The 15,503-nt window shown below is 44.8% G+C and overlaps 1 protein-coding gene across 3 annotated transcripts in view; it reads right to left on the bottom strand.

The window, feature by feature from the left end:
* The window catches only part of SSH2 (slingshot protein phosphatase 2), a 105,049-nt gene that overhangs the window by 52,822 nt on the left and 36,724 nt on the right, over positions 1–15,503 (bottom strand). Inside the window, exon 1 of one of the 3 annotated variants that reach the window (XM_052804961.1) lies at positions 4,752–4,887. The exons of the other annotated variants lie outside the window; for them this stretch is intronic. Within the exon in view, the coding sequence (XP_052660921.1) occupies positions 4,752–4,807 (56 nt within the window). The 5' untranslated portion in view covers positions 4,808–4,887. Of the gene's footprint in view, positions 1–4,751; positions 4,888–15,503 lie in introns of those variants that run through there. 3 annotated transcript variants of the gene reach the window in all.

Raw genomic sequence — 15,503 nt, 5'->3', positions numbered from 1 at the left:
CTCAGAGGCAACTCCACCATTCACAGCCTTTTAAAATGTGAACTTGGCAGCCCAGCAGCATGGGCTTCCTAACTAAGACATATTGCTTAAAAATGGGTGGTGGTGTGGGGGGTTTGTCCTTGAAACACTAGTTTGCTGCTCAAGTTTTGATTTTATGTCTGATAACCATCTCTGTCTCTCTTCCAACCCCCTACCAGGAAGGATCGGTGAGACAAATACCCACAGCTTCCAGGGGAATAAAAGGAAAAGCCAAACAGGAAAAGTAGTTATGAACAATACAGCCCTGGCTTAGTTAATGATCAACTTTGGAGCACACAGCATACTACTTTTACCCAATTACCACAACTTACTTGCATAGTTTTTAATAATCAGTGGGTAGTGAGAGGCCTTTTACACATTGCATTTGTGTTATCACAATCAGCAAAGAAATAAAAAAAGATGAGAAATCCCCGACGACTCTGCTCAGTCAACAGGAAGCCCATCCACTGTGCTGGGTGAGCTCAGCTGTGCGGAGGGGTGGGCAGGAAGGGTAAGGGGTCAGGTTCCCCTGCCTGCACATTCACATTGCGTCCTTGATGGAGTACGAGGCTGTCTTCTGCAGTCATACAAACCCTGAGCGCATAATACACACTTAGATGGAAAACAGAACTGCAATAGTCCATACTGATCCTACCAGCCCCTACGAGAGATGAAGAACTAATCAACTTGTTTCTCTATTTCAAGCACCTCCAACCAGAGTGACCCTCAGCTCATAAAGCAACTTCAACTAGAGCTGAAAGCGGTAACTGGAATCACTCTGCTGATCTCCCACTCTTTTGAGCAGCTGTTTCCAAGCATCTCCTCGTCAACTCTTAAATATCATCAACTCTCAGCACAATGGTAAAATACTCACAAAGCTACAGCACTTACAACGGCACAGAGGCAATTAAAGATTTCCAATAACACGCTGCTTGAAGGACTGCATTCTAATTGCTGAATGGTCAAGGTTTTTGGCAGCAATAACATTGTGAGCAGATAAAAAGGTTGTAATGTTTCCCATACAATAAATAAATAAATAAGCAGCTCTCCAAACAATGGCAACAGCAGCCACGCACCTACCTAAGTTCCTGGCTTGCCACTTGGCATAATTTAAAATTAGATGGTCATGAAATTTCCTAGCATAAAGGCCATGGCCGCATGACAAAGGTAAATGAATGGGGTGGGGGAGGACAAGGGCCAAGGCAAACTAGGCACAAAGACAGGTTGCAGCAAGGAGGCGGCAATACAATGAGACTGAATTACCCGGTGTTGTAATTTAGCGTACAGTTTGTAATTACCTGTACAGCCTGTAACTTCCTCTTACGTTGTAAAGTGTTGTTTCTTCACACTACGCAGAAGAAGGGTTGTCACTTACAAGAAAACCAATTATGTGAGAGAGCAATAGGCTGCTAAGCCAAGTCTGCAAGAACATTTTGTGGCTATCTTTAACCTTTCACTGAAAACAATTCTGTTTAACTTGTGGGTTCTACTTTTTTTTTTTTTAAAGCTCCAAGATATACCCACAACACTGTGAAGAAACTATCTATTCTAGCTCCCCCCCCCCCCCCAAGGTTTAAAATACTTATAAAACTATCAGTTAACATCTTATAATAGAAAACAGACTGGTATGAAGCAAGTACGAGAACCATGGAAAGTAGCAAGCGTATTCATGTTTTTAGATCCATCTGGCTCCCAAAGTGTTGGAGGATGAAGTAGTAAACAGTATTGGAGTGCTTTAACACGTGCTCAGTGTGAACCCAGGGAAGGGTCTCACTGCTGCTTTGCAGAAAGGAAGCTGAGGCAGAGACAAAAGTATTTGAACACACAGAAAAATGCACAAAAACGCCAGGGGGATGCGGGCACCAAGGCGAGGCAGTTAATTCTCAGGTTCCATCTGCATCTTCAGGCCCCACTCCCTTGCTGAACACCAGCCTGGTGGGACTTGGCCACAGTCGCACAGGAAGGATGTGGCGCAGCAGGGAGCAAGAGCTGGGTCTCCCCAAATCCCAAGCGAGCGCCCTGATCCCTGGATAATCCTTCTTTGCTACCGAGATAAAGAGGAAAACTGAGCGACAGAGGAATCTGGCATTATCACAGGGACACGGAAAAAACACTTCAGGGGCACCAACAATGAATGAGATACCTAAAACTTGGCCAAAGGCAGAGGAAGTGACTGCAGGCAGGAAGAACTGATCTATGGCAATTTCTCCAGGTTTCTTCTGTTACCAAAAATTCTTTGGTATTTGCAGGCTGTCTGAAGTTTTGCTTTTTTCTTTCTATCTTTCCATCAGCTGCCTTAAAGTTTTAGTAGACCAAAGTGAATTTTGAATCCTACACACAAATAAACTAGTAAATCAGCAGAATTCCCACTAGGTTCAATGAGAGTAGCAAGACTTTCTGGAATGAGTTACAACTATAAATTCTGAGCATTTTGATAAACACAAGTCTCTCGGACATTATTTGAATCCTTGTGAACCTGAAATGAATTAAACCCTGACCAGCTGACTACATTACTGACTAAAAGCGTCAACACAAGAGTAATTTCTGCTGATCTCTGAAAGTCAGAGCTGATTAGCCGAATACATCTACTAAAGAATACACTGAAACAGAAGTTTCTGATAACATTTGGGTCACCACTGCCCTTCCCATTCCACAGAGAACAAATTTTTAGCACAGCAAAACAACAAAATCTGGATTTTTAGGTCTTGCCCACAATTAAATAAGGGCATCCAATATTAAACTGCCTTTGTGAACTTGTAAATATAAACTCTAAAACAGGTCTTTATTATGCCATCCTGAAAGCCACAGCACCGTTCTGATTGAGAATGCTATCAAAATATTAATCCAGTGCTCAGCCTTGTGCAAACTTTTATGCATGGGCCAAAAGCTCTGTCATTCTCATGCTTATTAATCTTTCTTTCCAGGAGGCAAAGCACAGCATAAGCTCCTCTGATAACTCAGTTATCTCTCTCCCCAGAAAAAGGAAAGGGTGGTCCTTCCAACCAAGTGGCCATTTAAACTACTACTAGATACAACACCACAGGGCTACATGCGACTGAGGGAGTAGAGAGCAGGGAGCAGTATTTCCCCTTTCTATTGATCCCTCTCCATACAGTCTCAAACTGTGGGTTAACTGTTTGAGAGGGTATACAACAAACATCTTGAAAGCACTTAAATTGTTACCTAGCTACCTAATATAGCTTGGTAAATCATCTTGAGCTCTAAGGAAATGTTTCGGCCTACAGTAGGTTGAGTTTTTCTCCACAATTCCAGAATTGCCGCTACTTCCCAAAGCCCAGGGCACATCCAATTTGCATCCTTGCTTCCACAGAACAGTTCAGATATATATATCACTGTTAAACCTACGTTATCAGCAATCACAGGGAAAGCCATAAAGTTTACAGGCAACACTGCGAGCAGAAAAAAAATGACTAATTACAAGCATTTTGGGTTGAGTATGAAAGGCTCAGAGACTTACCTAAACTGATTACCAACTACAGCAGTGATTACTAATGCTCAAAAAAGAGGCCACAGAGTCTAGAGACTTATTTCCATATCAAGCGTAAGCAGGGCTATCTACTAAAGACCTCGCAAGTGCAAGGCAGCTCAATTTCTAGCAGGAGCTTCTTGCGACAAGAACACAGTTCCAGGTGGGACCCAGCGTTTTATCCTACTATCTTGAAACCTTCCACGATGTTTCCAAGAGATAAAAGAGCCTTTGGCTTCTTTAAAGAAATATCAAGCGTGACTAGACTGCAGCGACTATCTCTCTAAAAGCCTTATCTACCATCCCATAGCAGCCATTTCCCTCCTTAATCCTCCCAGCCAAACCCCACAACTCGGGCAGTCACTGTTAATTGTCTACAAATTAAATGATTATTTGTATCTGCATTTCAAAGGGGGGTGTGCAGCTGGAGAGACTGATTTTTTCAAGCCGCTTAGTATGGGGTACAGAGACACTCACTCTGCACTTCATAGCTGCCCAAGACTGGCAGTACCTAAAAACTGGCATCGGCTCATGTCTCCCCCTCACGACCTGCAGGTCCTGAGTGTCAGGTCTCAGTCCTGCTCCTATCGCACCGACCTGAAAAAAACCAACCCAACCAACCCACCCCAAATCCGCAGCCCCTATCTGCCACCTTGTGATAAGCCAAAACAAGAGATCAAATCAAGGGGCTAATCTCTACTTTAAGCCCAAAAGAGGGCCAAGGTACATGGCCACAGGAAGCCTGCACCTCACTACCATCGCACAGCCCGGCTGTGTGCCTGCGGGGGGCGGCGAGGGGAGCGTGCTGCAGCCCGGCCCCGGGACGGAGGAACCGGCGGCTCCGACGAGAGGAGACCCGAGTCGCCCTGGGCAGCTACTGTACAAAGACTCACCGAAGCGCTTGGTTGGGACCCAGAGTTTTTGCAGGGAAAGAAAGAAAAAAAAGGGAAGTCAGCGGTAACGGAGAAGCGGGCAGCCCTGCGGTGCCGGTGCCCCCCCCCGCAGTCCCGCTCCCGCCGGCCGCCTCCCGGTGTGCGCTGCCGGCTCCGCGGCCAGGGGAAAGTTTGCCCGAAGGCAATCTGCGGCGGAGCTAACGACGGAGAGCTGGGAACGGCCAGCCCGGTCGACCGCCCGGCACACCGGGGAAGAGGAGACCCGTTCGGAGCCCGGGCAGGCGGAGCGGCACCCGAGGTGCAAGCGGGAGGAGAGATTTGCCGGTCGTTGCCGGTTCTCTCCCGGTACTCACAGCTGAGCGATGGCGCCCTGGGAGATCACGGCGTTGTCGGAGAAGTAGGGGATCATCGCGGCTCCCCGCGGAGGCGGCCGCCCTGCCCCGCGGCATCGGGAGCCGCCGCCGCCCGCCGCTCTGCCCCGCGGCCCGCCGCGCTCCGGCCGCCCCCCCGCCCAGTGCGCAGGAGCGGCCCCGGCAGCGGGGCGGGACCGGGCCAGGCCCCGCCCCCGGCCCGCACGTGGCGGCGGGCACAGGCGGGCGCTCCCCTTCGCTCAGGGACCGGGATTTGATCGCTGGTTCCCCCGGGAGGGCGAGAAAGAGGGAAGGGGGACGCTGGCGAGCGTGGGTGCGCTATTTTGTTGTATTTTTTTTTTTCCTTTTTTTTTTCTAGGCCAGAACAGCCGGGGAAGGTTGCAAACTTTGAAACTAGGTTTGAAGCAGCACATCAAAAAGATTTTTTTGCAAAAGGCAGGCAGCGACAACTCGGGTGCTTAGGAAATGACCTTAATTTCGCTCCTGCAGGAGACGGGGGGGTGAAAATAGTTCTCGGCAGTAACTTTCATGTGCAGAGACTTGAAAACTCATTTTCTGCCAAAGGAGAAGAGAAGCAGCTGCCTTTCAATGCTATTTAATCTTTAGCTCCATCGCCCCTCAAGAGGAAAGGAAGAAAGGAAGTTCATTAGAACAAAAATCTTGTCCTCTGGCTGCTGGGAATTCAGATGGTACAGCACAAGGGAAACTTAATACAGTTTTCCACTGGAGAGAGTTGGGGGGCAGCTCGCTCAATCCAGTCCCGCACACAGGACAGCCCCAAAGCAGAAACTCTCTATTCCAGATCTGCCTTCTCCAGCCCTTGCACCAAGCAAGCAGTTTAACTAAGGAGTGTGGGAAAACAACCGAGAAATCTTGGAAGCTAGCTCAGTTTTCTGTTTCCCATAGGAATGCAGGACATCCCAGCACAGAGGGACACAAATAATACACTGTTCTTAAGCCGTCTGGTGTGGATGGCACATGCTCAGACGTAGTAACAAGGCACAAGTGAGCTGACAGTGGAAAATGTAAGTTTAAACACTTGCACTTATTAATGACACCTACTCCATAGCAAAAAAATACTGCTGGCGCATCACTGCAGAACTGCCCCTATGATCAGACAGCAGAGCTAGAAGCCAAAAGAAAGCTTTGTCTAGGGTGTATTTCTAACTATTAACTAAAACTTTCAGAGAAGCAGAGAGGGGTTTAAAAAAAAAAAAAACAACCCCAAACCAACCAGACAGCATGACAGCAACTGCTTCAGGTCTGAGACTTCATAGGAGCAAAATAGACACTTGTCTGAAAGGTCTCAACCATCCCCACTTCAGGGACTCGCAGAGAAAGGGACAAAGCAGCAGAATTTGTGTTTCTGGAAGTTTTGTTAGAATATGGTTTGGTTGCATTAATATAAGCAATGTCATCTTATATAGCCAAGAGCACATCTCTGGTAATGGCTTCTCACAGCTGTAAAGAAAATGCAGTGCCAGCTTGCTGCAGTGCCAAAAAAAAATATCATTTTGTCAGGCAAAAATGAAGTCAGTTGCAAGAAGCAATGGAAAAATCAGGACATTAGAGAAATGGAGGGTAACTCAATCCTTCCAGAGGTCAGGAGACTGGCAAGAACCTCATACTCAGTAGTAACACATACCACACATTCATAGACTGAAAAACAAACCCAGAACTTCTGTTCTATTCTAATTAATAACTTAAGGGCTTTATTCAAGCATTGTAGAAGACTAAATGCACTTAGATACTGTCCAGACAGATGTCAGATTTCTTACATGCATTACAAAGACAAACATTACAAAGGCAAGCCCTTAAAAACTGCTGAAAACAAGTGCAGTGATTAACTACAACCAATACTCTTAAAGCAGCTACTCATATGGATAATAGATTTGTAAATTAATTAGTCCTGGATTAATACAATCATCCACTGCATCTCCATATGCTAAGAGACCAAACAATGATAGAAATATCCCAGCTTTTTTCTTCTTGAACCTTTAGAAAACAGGAGTAGGAAATCCTCAAGTAAGTCCACATATTGAAATCTGCACTAATAAAAGCTATTTGAACCTGGTTTTGTTGCCATAAAGGTTGAAATACCAGCCTGAGACTGACAGTGCCTTCAGGCTACATGTTAGTGAGATTAGCATTTCAGTTCCCACTGTCCATTTGTAGAGCATGTGTTATTTTCATAGTCTGCATTTTAAAATCAGACTTAAGGAGCAACCCTATTTCTTTGTCAAAGTTGCATCCTACATTTAGACATGAGCAAAAGTATTGACCCAAGAACCTGACGTCTCAGCATGCAGGAGCAAGGAGCAGGCAGAAAGAAGGGGCTTTGAGGGGATGCACAACAAGATGGAGCTGAAGGCAGCAGGTCACAAGAGAGCCAAGAAACTGCTCCTTGCTGGAAGCAGGTGCACTCTGCTGGGACAAATATATAAAGAATTTAAAGCGCACAGAATTGCAGTGATGACAGGTAGCAGTCTAAATCACTACTGTGCTGCAATAGAGCATGTGAGCACAGCCATTAATCACTATATGACAAGATGTAAATAAGTCTGTCTAGGGTCTCAAGTGCTTCCCAGCCCAGTGCACGAAATTACACTTTGCTGCGGGGAAAAGGGCACTCACTGCCTGTCCGAGTTCTCGGTCCGCATTTTGCACTCCCCAGGAGGCCACAGGATTAGCAGGGCCATGCCACCTGCTGCAGAGGCAAGCGGTAAACAACACCGCATCTGCACTCAGTACAACACAACCCTTGTTGGGCAGCAGGATTTCATTTAACCTTTGAACACCACACAGACCAATAAACTACAGTTTATTGTCTATATATCATGCAAGACACACTGTACAAAAAAAAACCCATCCCAAAACCTTTGCAAAGCTAAGCCAGCTATTCCAGCAGCTAGAACCAGTTATGGAAGCATCATGGAAAAAAACTACGATACGTAGGAAAAAACCTACGATGAAGAGTGCTAAGGGTGTCTGGCCAGGCACTTCAGGACAGAGGGAATGGAGGGAATGCCCACCAGAGCTCCCTCTGGAGAGAAGTTTAAGGGGGTGGAGAGAGAACATGCCCGCACAAATCTCTTGTATTGACTTGTAGTGTTCTGTCTGGCAGACAAAGCTGAAAATACATGGTTTATTCATACAATCATCATGTCCCCCAGTGTCTATCTCAAAGCTATACAGCCACAGTTGCTTGCACCAGCAACTTCAGCTGCCTTACTTTCCTTGTGCATTTTAACATGTTTTGATCTTGCAGTGATGTAACAGAGTAATTCTGTGTCCTGCACGGGGCTAGCAACTTGCAAATAGGATTCTGCTTGTACAACTGAGGCCTCGGTACATAGGTCACCAGTAAAAAAATGCATGAAGCGCTCTGGTCAGGTTTTGCATTAGCATGCAGAGATTTAACACTTGCAGAAAGCATGCTTACAGCTGGACACGGAGTCCTGTCAGTTCACATAGTCCACATGCAAAGAGGGCATTAATCAAGCTAATGTTTCGATCCAAGATCAACAGCTTAAGGCTGAATTGCTGCTTCTTGTCAGACCACACAACAAAGGTGTGAGTGTCACCATATTCCACCCACTCCTATCTCACAGGGGTTTGCCTAGTGTCTGCTCACATGCTAAAATGATAAAATCTGGTGCACGGATTGTCTTATTAGACACGTTCAATTCTTAGCCTACACCGGGGCCCAGTGACCTCTTTTCACTTCAGAATATGTCTGCCAGCAAGACTTTCTCTGGTCCTCTCAGTTCTCACCTTTTGAAGAGCCCTAATGAAGATGATATATTTCCATAGTCTCTCTAGAAACTTATTCCAGTGGGTATGAAGGGTTGGGTATTATTTTAAGTCCATTTGGACTGAACTCCAGGTACTCTCTGCAAAAGCAAGGCACGTTCTTCTCTTCCTCCAACACAGCAGGGTGAACCTGTGGAAGGTACTACAGCTCTAACGTTAGTTGTGTTCGAGGTAAAGGGAACAGTGGGATGTTGTCAGGTGTAGGAATTTTGGCCTCAATCTATTAGCATCAGTGTAACAGATAAGGCAATGCAGAACCCGGACCCATGTTTTCAGGGGATTACGAAAAAACTCGTGAAGCTGCTGCATTAGGCAGACAAACCTCCCCCTCACCACCATCACATCCTCTCCCCACAGAGTGATGAGCTACAGCAGTGCCTGCTCAGCCACCTTTACAGCGCATATGGAAAGTTTGTTCTTTACTGCTGGGCAGCTGTTTCCGGTGCCGTTTATGAAAAGTTACAGAATTTTGAAAACAACACGTTGCTGCCCACAGCCGAGCACTGAGTCTTGCACAGGCATTGCCGGAGAGAGCAGAGGTAGCAAGTTCATTTGTGTGCGGAGGTGGGGCCAAGGGCTTTGTTTTTCTCACCGGCAGCTATACTCTGTCTTTCCCCACAAAGACAGCTGTCTCAGCATCAGGTCTGATGGGGAAAAAGGGTCCTAAGAGGTAGCTTTGAAGAATATGGTGCCACACTCCAGCTATTTGAGGGTCAAAGGATCTGATGCCTCTGCTCTTTTGGTGGGAGGTCAGTGAATTCATCCTATTGCTGTGAGAACACATGGCTTTCAGCAATGAACAGTCTACAGATGAATCTGAGTGGGTTAAGAGTCCAAACAGATGACTTATCTGGAGAGAGCCTTAAATTGGTAGAGCAAACCGGTAAACAGGTAGAGACTGATGCATTGAGAGCAGCACCTCTCCTGCACTCATCTCCTGCTGCTGCCTCCCCACCTCAGAGGGAAGAATTGATCTGTCAAAAGTGTTCTGGCCATTTTTAGCATGGTAGACAAAGCCTACTGTGTTATGTATTATGTAGTCCAATTTATCAGGAAAACATGAAGCCATTTCAGTAGCAGTGATCATTAACAAGCCAATGCACGCAGCGCAGAATGAGATAGAGTATAGTAAAGAAACAAAGCTTTCCCAGGGAGTAAGAGGGATACCACCCACCAAGGCAGTGCTTACATACACCAGCTTTATTACACACAGTAAGGGAAATTTAACAAAGTAATTATAAAGGAGCCTGTATCTAGTTTAAAAAAAAAAAAAAAAAAAAAAGAGGGGGGAGGCAGGATCAGGGAAGGCACGCAAAACTATACTTGAATCCTGAAGAACCAGTCAGAACAGGAAGCTACATTCTAAATTTGGTTATTTAAGCTGTCAAAGAGTATTTCTGTTTCCAGTTCTTGAGCAAAGAAATCAGACAGGCACAGGGGTAGGGTGATAAGCATCACAGAAAGAACAAAACCCTACTTTTAAAGCCCGTCTGGTCAGCTGCCCATCATGATCAATGATTAGGCTTCTTAGTTGAGAATTCAACACCTATTTTGCAATATTATCACTTCATTAAACCCTTCCCTCACAAACCACACACCCAATCGTTGTACAGTTTACCTACCATTAAATCTTAGAGGGTCTGACACAAAGAGGTCAATGCTCAATTACACCCATTTTACAGAGGCAGAAGCAAAGACGGCTGAAGGGACCCGAGCAGTGCCACCAGGCAGCAGGGGTAGGAAAAGGGACACAAGCAGCAGTGTCTATCCCTCTGGTCTCTCAATCAGCCACACTAATATTGGACAGGGGTAATGCACCACGACACGACTTTTGCTGAAACATCTTCTCCCACAGCCACCTTCCCCTGCTGCTTTCTGGAGAGCTGCCTTCTGCGTGCATTCAAGCAATTCAAGAGGAGCTCTGAAGAAACTAGTTCTTCGGATGCAAAAACTACAATGCACTCTATTTGCACAGCAAAAAGCTCTCCATGCAAACATCTACATCACTACCAAAAACTTAATGCAGACCCTTGCAAACTGTTAAAGCACTGCTCTAAGTCCAGCAAGGAAGAAATATGCCTGAATGACATGTCTGAGATCATAAAATAGGTAATGTGTTATTTCAGTGACCTATGGAAAAGAAAGGTCTAAATCCTCTGAACTGTCGAAAACACACCCCTAATTTTATAAAGGACTGTTTTTGATGAAAAGATACCAAAAAGCTGAATGGCAACAAGTCCAGAAACCCTGGCCCAGATTCTCAAAATACATTTATGTGCCTGAAATCCACGCAAAGCTGAAAACTCTGAGGATTCATGTTTAATTGTGAAGGTGCCCTACCAGGAAAGGACCAGAACGGCTATTTTGGAGCTTCCCTTTCTATTTACAACAGGAATCTTTCCTTAACTTAGATTCCTGTAGCTTAGAGCACCTGGTTCATGCTCAGCAGGAGACACAAGCATGTATGGAATCCTTATGGCACCTCCTGGTCAGCCCCTCCTTTGCTAACCTCTGAAGAAGCAGCACAAGTGCATGGGGGCAGCTGTTCTGGGCTTGCTCTGTGCGGAGCAGACCCTTTTGATAGCTGAAGGATCTGACCCACCTTCATTCCTGTTACTTCCCAGTTTGTCTTTGCCTTGTTCCTCATTCTTCTCTGTTCACACACTTAGAATGACAAATTAAATAAAACTTTTCATAAGCATTCATATTTTGAGCGAGCTCCCTGCTATAGCATCATATGTTTACCTGGTAATTTGGTAATGCAACAATATTAGTCTGCTTGATCCTTCAACCTGAAGATCACACCTGAAGTCATCTTACACATTATTGTGATCCACAGGTATGTAATCAGACTGGACTGAACATGTTGCAACCACAGACATAGACCTTGCTGTGAACTAGCCCTGCAGATACCTGTTACTAATTTAATAAACCCAAATTTTACTACAAATGCTATACCTTTGCTCACAGTTTGGTGATAAAACACCTGGTATTCAAAAATGAAGACTACAGACCCACTATAATGAATTGTGATATGTGGCCCGTGGAACTTTTTCTGGTGGTCAGCATAGCTGGCAGATTAACAGAACCATTCTTTATCTCGGTATTACATTCTCCACAAGCAGCTGTAGTAAATGCCACAGAGAGGCTAAGCTGTCACTGAAAGGCAAGACAGAAAGATGGACAGACAGGAAACACATTCTAAAGATAAGGTTCATACTACAAAAGCTTAGTAATCTCTGGCATGGATAAACACAAGCTTTCCTGTACACCACACATACAGTCCCCTCTTACTCAAGATCTGGAGTTAACAAACTGTCTTGCACACCCATTAGAAGATCCAGCTACCGTTCAAGTACCAACAAAGTAAATGTTTGGCAGCTACAGCAGCAAGCAAAAGAAGCACAAGGAAGGTTTAGTTGCTAGAACCCACAGAGCATGGTTTTCGGAAGTCTCTTGTAACACCAGATAGGCTTTAAGGATAACCAGAAATGTCAGGAACACCAAATGGCAATGATATACATCTCCAAAATTCACAACAGACACTTGATGATGCAGATTCACACATCTCAGAGTGGACTGCAAACGAGCCTTCTGAAGTGCAGTCAATTCCGTATCACAGAATCAATCCCCTCTTTCTCCCAGAGACTAGCACGCATCTGCCATAACCCTCAGGTAGAGAGAAGCTTACAGTGGGTGTCAGTTTAAAAAACAAACAAATTGGCTTACAATTTATTGAGCTGTTGCCCCATACAGGGAAACACATGCACCAATTCCACTTACTATTTGAAAACAACTTTTATACTGTTACAAACCATAAGCTCCTGCATCAGACTGTGGTCTTCCACTCCTAAAACAAAAAGTATTTACTCGCAGCTTGAAACCTTGAGGCATCTTGGCACATCCAACTGTTATCATGGCAATAATCTGATTTGCCTTCCTTCCCAGTTCACTCCTGGAAGGAACTATTTTGACTAAAAAAAACAAACCAGAAGGTAAGCATACTTAGGCTGCAAAAGGTGTTGGGTTGGGTTGCTTTTTTCTTCCCTTTTTTTAACACCACCCTCCCACCCCCACCTGAAGAAGGGAGGACAAGCAACTTTTGAGAACACTTTCAGGTAACAAACACCAGATTTCGAGTAGGACCTAATCACTTTCTGTGGCACTTGAAGGCAATGTGTCATTGCTCCTCAGCTTTACCTAAGCAAATGGACTTCAGTCTGACCAAGCACCAGGCCATAAAAGTTCAAAGAATTCCTCTGAAGTCCTCAGCAGCCTCGCTAGGCAATACGGCTTACCCAATTTTATATGCAGCAGTTACTGTGCAGACTCAAATGCTGCATTTCAGTAACCAGAGCTGTTTCAAGGCACACAGAAGTGGTAAATTCACAGATAGCGTGGAAATAGAGGCACCATTTCAAACATAAACCCAAAAAGCAATTGGCAGATCCTGACAGCGAATCCAATGCAGACTGCAGCACCGCTGCTGCCCCGGGCCCTGGAGATACAGTTTGTCAGCAAAACAAAGATGCTGAATCCTTGCAACCTTGGCACAGAGCACACAAAACCTTAATGTCAATAGGTCAGTTAGTGTAAACACAACTCAAAGCTCAGTACACGTGCATTTTAGGTAAGTTTCAACAACATTGGGATGATGCAAAGAGATTGTTAACACAGATGCTCCATTAAAAGTGTATTCAGCATGGCAGCAGCACGTCTGGGGACAGGAGAGATGCGCAGGCCAGCTAGCTGTACAGCCTCCAGATAGTCCAATAAAAATGTCTAGAAGGTAGCTATGAAGGTAATAAATGTAATAAATAGATTGTTCAGGACATCTGCTTATGCAGTATTCTGTCTTAGTCCCATTAGCCAAGAGTTAGACAGGTGACAAGGACTGGCTCAATCAGGGACTCCAGAGCAAGAACTTGGACCCACATCAAGGGTTAGCGGATCTCGCCCATAAACTGCAAGAACGGTCACAGCTACAGCAGGGTACAGAGACTCTCCCGGGCTTCCCCCAGAGCAGGGCTTGGGTGCAAGAAAAAAAGTTCCAGAAGCCAAGCTGGTTTTCACCCATTTGCTCAGCTTCATGTATTTGCAGTATTAATTTGCCTTGGTTTTTAGTAATAGATATAAGTCTTTATAAAAATTAGGTCCGTGTTCAGTATACCCACGTACTTTCCTCAAGCAGGAAAACAAACCATTCCTCTTTGCATCAGTACAAAAGAGTTCGCAGAAACTACCGTTTCAAGCATCTTCCAAGGATAATTGCAGAGCACACATGAACTCTCTTTCTGCATATCTAATAGCTCTTTCCATCTTTTGGAGAAAAGCTTTAAGTGGATTCTGCTAATTCACAAAGCAGAAAGCTCCTCATTCCATGATGGTGCTGGCAGAAGCCGTCTTGTGGCGAGTGCAGACTTGTCATGTCGTTTGACTGCTCTGTAGAGCAGGTTTAAGTTTAAACAACATTTTCACACACTTCCTCTCCTTTGTCTACGAGACTTGAGTCCATGCAATCAGTCCTCTGTGGTGTTAGATCATAAAGAGCATGAACAGGTCAGCAACCAGAGAGATTATTTGTTTTAGGTATGATGATCTTTTTGTACCTATGTACAAGTTTAAGCTCCTATTTGAAACTCACTTCTCTGCCTCTCTGGAGGACATTTTGGACTGTTTGCTCTTCATGGCCTCTGCTCAACAAGCACTCATCACTCCTGCTGTCCTACTGCCAGTCTTTTCTGCATGTTCCCCTTCACCTCAATATATATCCCATATCTCATCAGTGAGAAAATGATAAACAGCAGAAACCTAACACAAGAAGCTATCTAGAAATTGCTAGTCACAGGACTAGCAATGCTGTTGAGCTGGATCTAAGTGGAACGTTTGTCTCTTTTGAGACAGCAATCCCTAGACTCTGCAGAGACATAGGGACTCAGAAGGATGGAAATGAAGGCTATACTCAGCCATCTTCAAGACTGATCACTGCAAAAATCTTCTGACACCCAACATGTCTATGTGCTTATCCTTAGGTCTTACGCTAATTCCCTTGCAAGCATTAACATCTCTATGCACTAACATCCTATTTAATAAATATTGAAGTGTTATTTATTAACCAAAACATGCTTTTAGCCACAGTAGTACTCTTGCATTCAATGTCCAGTTAACAGGACTAGTTAACAGGATGACTTTGGGCCTGCTTGATGCCAACCATGCTACCCTGAGGTAGTGTTTGAACAAATTTTACATGAGTGCAGGAGACAGAAGGACTCCTCGTCAGAAGAATTTTAACAAATAGCAAAAATTCCACCCCAAACACTGACTGTAGCTACAGCCAGGTCACCTGAATTATGCCTCAGGAGAACTTCACCAGCCTGGCCTTGCCCAGGCAGGCAGCTAGGAATGTCAGGCTGCTGCAGTGCGCTACTTCGGCAACATTGCAACTGATAACGTACCTTTGCTTTTAAAGCCAAATTCAGTCCATTGCCTCTTTACTGTCTGGATTTTTAATAGCTACAACTTGCTATGTTCCCTTGAAAACTGGGGATTATACACACTCAAAAGCTGTTTATAGACGTCTGCTGCTCCTCCACAGCAGGACTCCAGGTTGACTACTTACCACATTTGACTATTATTTTTATCCTATCGTAACCAAACACATTTAACACCCACCCCCTTATTTTCCCTAAGAAGGATCCTGGTTTCAGTTAGCTTTCTGACCCCAGCAACAGGAGTCACGGAGTTCAGACCACCACATCAACAGCAGTTTGTCATTTCCTACCCCAGGAAGTTATTTAAAATATATTAAAAAATCCTTGTTTCAAACCTAACCTACAATTGTTGTTAAGTAAGTGCCCACAACAATTAAATACCTCCCATCCCCATCCAATACATTATGTATACTGAGATCAAGTCATGAGT

This window comes from Harpia harpyja, chromosome 12 (assembly GCF_026419915.1).
Source record: "Harpia harpyja isolate bHarHar1 chromosome 12, bHarHar1 primary haplotype, whole genome shotgun sequence".
In the NCBI taxonomy this organism is placed as follows: Eukaryota; Metazoa; Chordata; class Aves; order Accipitriformes; family Accipitridae; genus Harpia; species Harpia harpyja.
The sequence above is the reverse complement of the archived record's forward strand: the minus strand, read 5'-3'. Positions and strand labels throughout refer to the sequence as shown.